Source organism: Camelina sativa, chromosome 15 (assembly GCF_000633955.1).
Source record: "Camelina sativa cultivar DH55 chromosome 15, Cs, whole genome shotgun sequence".
NCBI lineage: Eukaryota > Viridiplantae > Streptophyta > Magnoliopsida > Brassicales > Brassicaceae > Camelina > Camelina sativa.
This window is the reverse complement of record NC_025699.1, coordinates 6,611,856-6,619,307: the sequence shown is the minus strand read 5'-3', so window position 1 is coordinate 6,619,307 and position 7,452 is coordinate 6,611,856. Positions and strand designations below refer to the sequence as shown.

At 33.3% G+C, this 7,452-nt stretch overlaps 1 protein-coding gene across 1 annotated transcript; it reads left to right on the top strand.

Moving 5' to 3' along the window:
- On the top strand, positions 3,015-7,375 carry LOC104745708 (protein STRUBBELIG-RECEPTOR FAMILY 7). The gene is made up of 16 exons (XM_010467023.2): positions 3,015-3,214; positions 3,767-3,899; positions 3,982-4,053; positions 4,154-4,219; positions 4,307-4,378; positions 4,468-4,536; positions 4,626-4,697; positions 4,794-4,859; positions 4,949-5,011; positions 5,097-5,428; positions 5,513-5,802; positions 5,890-6,161; positions 6,228-6,360; positions 6,442-6,575; positions 6,666-6,822; positions 6,921-7,375. Exons 1-16 carry the CDS (start codon positions 3,112-3,114, stop codon positions 7,050-7,052), a joined length of 2,166 nt encoding a protein of 721 aa, XP_010465325.1. The 5' UTR covers positions 3,015-3,111; the 3' UTR covers positions 7,053-7,375.

The following is a 7,452-nucleotide window of genomic DNA, read 5'->3' as shown; positions in this document are numbered from 1 at the left end:
TTTTTTTTTTTTTTTTTTTTTTTAAAGAGAAAACAAATTGTGTTGTTATTTTCTTTTTTATTTAAAGAAGACTTCATTTTAAGAACTCCGTATTCTTTTGTGTAATGTCATCAGAATGTACCTAATACCTACTCCATGATACAGAGCTCAAGATTACTAACAGTAAGACAAACAAAATCGAGAAAGATAGTAATAAAAATTAGGGCTGATGAGATTATTTTTGTCAGTAGATAAACGTCATGTTTCATCGAAGCTAGCTAACTTGTTTGTGTTTCGTTTTTTTTTTCTTCTTAAAATGTATTTTTAAAATATTTAGTTGTTAATTTTTAACTGATAAAATCTTTGAAAATGAATTTAAAATATGCTAGAGAGATACATCATATCTTTCCTTATATAATTTATACTGTCTGTGTCACCCCTTACTTGCTGGCACACGCTTGGCTTCAAGCCTCGATTGATCTATTCGTCTACCTAAATTCTAACATAATACTCCCTCTGTATCAGAATACTTGATGTTCTACAATTTTTTCTTGTATCACAAAAGATGATTTTCTGTATACTTTTATCAATTAATACTAAGAAATTACAAATTTCAAGAATCATTAAATGAGAATTTAAAAATTTGATGAAATATTATTAGTTAATAATTATAAAAATATGTTATTATAAATGAAGAATACATTTATTGCTAAACATTAAATGTTTTTCTTAATTCATGTAAAAATTCTAAAACATCAAGTATTATGATACAGAGGGAGTACTATTAACTAAGCAGTTTAACAATATTTAAATTATTAGCATTTATGTGGGCATCTTTAAAAAAAAAAGTCTAACCGGGATTTGTAGTAAATCGTATACAACTTTATGGATTTCTAACTAAAAACTAGTATTGTCTAAATTTAATACACCATTTACTATGATAAATGAATTAGTATGAAAATATAGGTACAGAAGTCGGCAATAAATTAGTATATCAAAAACATGCACTACTATAAATTTTATTTTATTTTGTTGGGCAAAACACTACTATAATTCCAAAATGCTTAATTGAAAACCCCCGTTTCATTTTTTGTTTTGTTTGGTCTCGTCGGTGCGTTAAAAAACTAGTATCCAAACACGTATATTTTTCGCCGGTCAAATACGAAGAGGGCAAGTTAAATAATTAAATTGATAAGAAAGCGAACGAACACGAAGAAATATTCAACGAAGACACTAAGGGAGATTAGAGGTGAACCACGTACAATGACCGATTAACACGTTTTAACCAAACTGATAGTTCATTCATATTGGGATAATCTAAACTAAATGATTGATTATCGATGATTGTAACTTTTTGTTTGACAATAATTTGTAAGTTAACGAAATGATTGGCATATAAAAAATCGCTTAATAACGTTTTAGGATGTATGGTCGAAATAAATAGGTTTTTTTGCTAACTTAACTTTTCTCATATACGTATAATCAAATTGCTTGCAATTATATCTGTCTCCTTAATAGAAAATGTCATATTTGCGCTACAGGAATCTCGTGAGTTTCTTTAAGATGGTTTTACTATTAATTACTACTACCTTAAATACCCATAATTGCGACATTAGTGTTTGTCACTTACTCATATTTTACCCACATGTTTTTTTTAATTCACAAACAAAACAACTTACCTTTTTGCTGCACAAACAAACTCACTTTTTTATTTAGTAAAAAACAATTCACTTTTTCACTCAGTTTCCTTTTTTTATATATAGTCCACTTAGATGTGAAGGGAAAGTAATTAATCCTTCAAAGCATAATTCTTCAAAGCAATGATGCAATGACCCAATCATAACCAATCTTCAAAGTAATCTATACTGTAAGAAAGCTTGTTTTTTTTTTCTTGCCATAAAACTTAATTCAGTATATGACATTGTCATTCACAGAAAAAATGTAAGTTATAAGCTGAAAAAAGTATATATTAAAATACAGAAAAGAAAGAAGAATATACAATACAACCTTTAAAAGCGCGTAGGCCTTATGAAAACTACAGGTAGCTATTATTTAATTTGTAGTATATATATTTTGAATTTTTATTTTCTTTGTAATTTGTGGGAATGAGAGAAATGCATAAAAACCAAGAAAGACAATGCGTCAGAGAGCATAACCATGATACACCAACCAAGATTAATTGTTTTTAACAACATTTGATGGACAAAATTAAAAGAAAATTTAATATATTAAGAGCCAAACTTAAAAAAAACCCAACACTATTTAATGTAAAATAAAGTCGCGGTGGTTTAGTAGTTTTCATGCGACTAAAATTTATAAATCACTTTAACTTAAACTTGAAATTATTTTGAATAAATTATTCATTTTTTTTTATATCGTCAAAGCTCTATATTAATTTATAGATTAGAATTATTTTCTATAAATATAATTTAAGAAACCATCAAATTCACATAAGAAAAACAGAATCCGCAAACTCTTAAACATTTTGCAAAATGATTAACAAATATCGCCACTACTAAAGTTATATTTAATACTCAATGAGAAAAATAAGTTCAATGTAATACACAAAATTTTGAACTTTGCTGCTAATCAAGTCATGCCTCGTTTAGTTTATCTAGTTGAGATGGTAATATGGTTTAAACCCATTAAAAACTCGGTGAATGGACTACTTAACCGCTGTACTTATCCTGTTATCAGATACTAATAAAACTCCGGATTACCTCTCATTATAAAAAGAAATTTTTTTTATTAAATAAAAATTAGTAATTGTATATATGGAAGAAAAAAAAAAATGTAAAGCAAAGCGACGAAGCCTACTACTACTATTTCAATGGTTCTTCTTGGATTCTTCTTAAGTTAAAATAGCAAATCGTGCTTGCCAGCTTTACTCGATAAATTCGTCTTATGGCTGAAACAGTAATATGTAGTATCTGAGCTAACCAAAAATAAATTTATCCTGAAATAATAATAATAATAAAAACTACTATTAAATTAAATAATAAAAAAATCTCAGAAGAAAAATTTAACAAAACCAGATTTTGGGTTTTTGCCATTTGGGTTTTCTTCTGTCTCATCTGCTTTTAGAGAGAGAGAGAGAGAAGAGAGAGAAGAGAGAGAAGAAGGAGGAAGAAGATGATGACTGAGAATCGTCGGGTGGTAGTTTTGGCTCTGCTTTTACTCTGCATTGTTTGGTTTGAGCCAAGTTTCATCCTTGGAGCTACAGATGCATCAGATAGTGAGTTTTTTTTTTACTTCTTCTTCTTCTTCTTCTTAAAATCCTCCACTGTGTTCTTTTTTCTTCTAATTTCTTCCAAAAAAAAGTCTCGATCTTTTCAGTTTTTTTTAATCCATCTTAGTTTTTGTTTTTATGGATGATTCTGGGTTTTTGTTTCTTCCACAACTTTTGATTTCCTTCATATTGTTCTTTTCTTCAAAACAGGTTTTGTTTTCGACCAAATGTTTTTTCCTTTTTTCTCACACCCAAATCTTGAACCTTTTTCCTTTTCCACCCACTTTATGTTTTTTGTTTTGGTTCCTTTCTTTGTGTGCTTCTTCCCTTTTCTGGGTTGTTTTTTTTTTCTTTTTTTTTTGTGGGTTCAGTCTTAAGCATTCCTTCAATTAAACAGGAAAATTTAACTTCTATCAATATTATCTACTTCATAAAATCTTCAATGATATCAAATCTTGGGATCTGCTTCAAGGAACCGACAAAAACAAATTCTGATTTCAATCTATTATGTTTGGAAATAGTTCACTAATGGTCTTGTGGTTCTCTCAATATGTGCAGCTTCTGCCTTGAATACCATGTTCAACTCCATGAATTCTCCAGGACAGCTATCACAATGGACAGCATCAGGAGGTGATCCTTGTGGCCAAAACTGGAAAGGCGTAACTTGCTCTGGTTTACGAATTACTCAAATGTAAATGACTTTTGTACAAACATTAAATATCACTTATTGTTTGTTGTTATCATGCTTTTATTAATGCATTACCTATTTGCAGAAAGTTACCAGGTCTTGGACTTTCTGGATCACTTGGATATATGCTTGATAAATTGACTTCTGTTACTGAGTTGTAAGTTTCATCTTCCGTGATATCACCAAAGTTTTTTGCTTTTGTGTATTTGGTGGTGTGGCTTACAATCATGGATTGTTCTTTTTAATAAAACCTGCAGTGATCTAAGCAACAATAACCTTGGAGGTGATTTGCCGTATCAGCTTCCTCCAAACTTGGAGCGATTGTAAGTTTTGATGATTCTCTCTGTTACATGTTTCTTACAAGTTTCTTTGTGTGTTTGCAAGTAGATAAATTTCTGAAATTTGTCTAGGAATCTTGCTAATAACCAGTTCACTGGATCTGCTCAATATTCCATTTCTCTAATGGCTCCTCTCAAGTACCTGTAAGTTCTTCAAATTATTTATCATCAGACATCTACTATTGGAGAAAGATTGGTTTGGTTATTTAATGCTCTTTATTGGTTTTGTCCAGCAATCTTGCTCACAACCAGTTAAAGCAACTAGCTATCGACTTCACGAAACTTACCTCTCTCTCTATCTTGTAAGATCGTTTTTTCCATGAGTTGAATCAGTTGAGAAACTTGATTAGTTGATAACAGATGTCTTGACATTTCCCATGTATGTTTTCAGGGACCTCTCTTCCAATGCTATCACAGGGTCTCTCCCCAATACCTGTAGCTTTCTTACAAGTGCAAAATCAATGTAAGACTTCTTTTAAGTAGGTCTCAATGTATTGAAAAAAAGCTCTCTGTAAGTAAACCAGTTTAATACTGACATTGTCTTTACTGAACTTCACAGTTATCTTCAGAACAATCAGTTCTCAGGCACCATCGATATCCTAGCCACCCTTCCTCTTGAGAATCTGTGAGTAACTTAAGCTTATCCATTTTTCAGGACTTTATCACCTGTAAACACCTCTTGAATGTTGTTCTTTCTGAATGCTTCTTCCTCAGGAATATTGCAAACAATAGATTCACAGGCTGGGTCCCTGATTCTTTGAAAGGCATTAACTTGCAGTAAGTTTTTACGTTACTTTCTTATGTTCTTGGATCTTTTTCTAATCTCACTAATTATTTTCCTCCTGAATGATCTTGGAAACAGAAAAGATGGCAATTTATTCACTTCTGGGCCTGCACCTCCACCACCTCCTGGTACGCCTCCGATCAGTAAAACACCTACTCCGAAATCCGGTAACCGTGAAACCCGGTCCAATGGTGATTCCAGTAGTAGTAGCAAGGAGTCCAAGAAATCAGGGATTGGAGCTGGTGGAATAGCAGGAATAGTCATTTCATTGATAATTGTAGCAGCAGTCATAGTTTTCTTCTTGATCAAGAGAAAAAGATCAAAGAGGTCATCATCACCCACGGACATTGAAAAGACTGATAGTAACATTAACCAACCCATTGTACTAGCTTCAAATGAATTCCATCAAGGTAATAACAAATTTATTTGTCAAAAAAGAATATACATTATATGATCATATGGTTTTTTCTAACTTTGTAATCATGTGGCTGCAGAGAATAAGTCTGTACAGAATCCACCATTAGTTGAGACAAAGAAACTGGATACTTCATTGTCGATGAATCTACGCCCTCCACCAGCTGAGCGACATAAGTCGTTTGACGATGATGATTCAACAATGAGAAAACCAATTGTTGCAAAGAAAGCTGCTGTTGTTGTTCCTTCAAATGTAAACACCTATACGGTTGCAGATCTTCAAATAGCTACCAACAGTTTCAGCGTAGATAATCTTCTCGGTGAAGGGACATTTGGAAGAGTATACAGAGCTCAATTTGATGATGGAAAGGTATTAAACTTTACATAATCCTTTTTACTTGTAACAGCACAATGTTCATAATATTCTGCCGCTGAGATATTGTTTTGATTCTAATAGGTACTTGCTGTGAAGAAGATTGACTCTTCTGCGCTTCCCACTGACACAGCTGATGATTTTACCGAAATAGTATCGAAAATCGCGCATTTGGATCACGAAAATGTCACAAAGCTTGATGGTTACTGTTCTGAACACGGGCAACATTTGGTGGTCTATGAGTTCCACAGAAACGGCTCATTGCATGACTTCTTACATCTTGCGGAAGAGGAAAGCAAACCGTTGATATGGAATCCCCGTGTCAAGATTGCTCTTGGCACTGCGCGTGCATTGGAGTAAGTCTCTAGACATCTCAGTCATATTATTGCTCGTTATATAGCAGTCTTATGGTGTTGTTGCAGGTACTTGCATGAAGTTTGCTCACCATCTATAGTCCACAAGAACATCAAATCAGCAAACATATTACTTGACTCAGAGCTGAATCCACACCTATCAGACTCAGGTCTCGCTAGCTTCCTCCCCACTGCAAATGAGGTATATAGACTATAGACTATTAACTCTTAGTATATTTGCTTTTATGGAACTTGTTCCTTAACATTCGATTATATTGTGCAGCTACTGAACCAAAACGATGAAGGATACAGCGCACCAGAAACTTCAATGTCAGGCCAGTACTCTTTGAAGAGCGATGTTTACAGTTTTGGAGTAGTGATGCTTGAGCTTTTAACCGGAAGGAAACCATTTGACAGGTACCATTACGATCCATATCTCTTGGTTGCCTGATAAAACTGATCACTTTCTTGACGGTGTCTGAACTGGTGGATTGTTGTGTGTTACAGCACAAGGTCAAGATCAGAGCAGTCATTGGTGAGATGGGCAACACCACAGCTTCACGACATAGATGCATTGGGGAAAATGGTTGATCCAGCACTCAAAGGGCTTTACCCTGTTAAATCCCTCTCCCGATTTGCAGATGTTATCGCCCTTTGCGTCCAGGTAATCAATCATTTATATTAATAAAATGTGATGATGATGATGATGATGATCTGAAGAAATGAAAATCTGAATGTAAATGGTGTTTATTTCTGTGACAGCCTGAGCCAGAGTTCAGACCACCGATGTCTGAAGTGGTGCAAGCGTTGGTAGTGTTGGTGCAGAGAGCTAACATGAGCAAAAGAACTGTTGGAGTCGGGTCCGGTAGCTCTGGCGCCAATGATTACATGTAAATTATTTTACCCTGAGAGAAAGAGAGAGCCAAACAAAAAACATAAAAATTGGCCCTCTTTTTTCATGTCTGCTCGGATTCGGAGACGGACGACAACAAGTGACAACAGAGAGAGACAGACAAAACAAAAACAAAAACAAAAACAAAAACAAAACCCCTTTTTTTTTTTTTTTTTGGTTTCATAAATCTGATGAGAGAATAACAAACAACAACAACAACAACTACCCCCCTTCATGCATTGTACACTCCCATGTATGTTTGTAATTTGTAGCTTTTTTTTTAGATTCCAATATGATGAACAAAAACCATTCCCTTTTGTGAGTCCCCGATCGAAGACGGTATTTTTCCATTGTAATTTTTTTAAAATTTTGTTTGAATAAATTATTTTACTGTTAATAAAA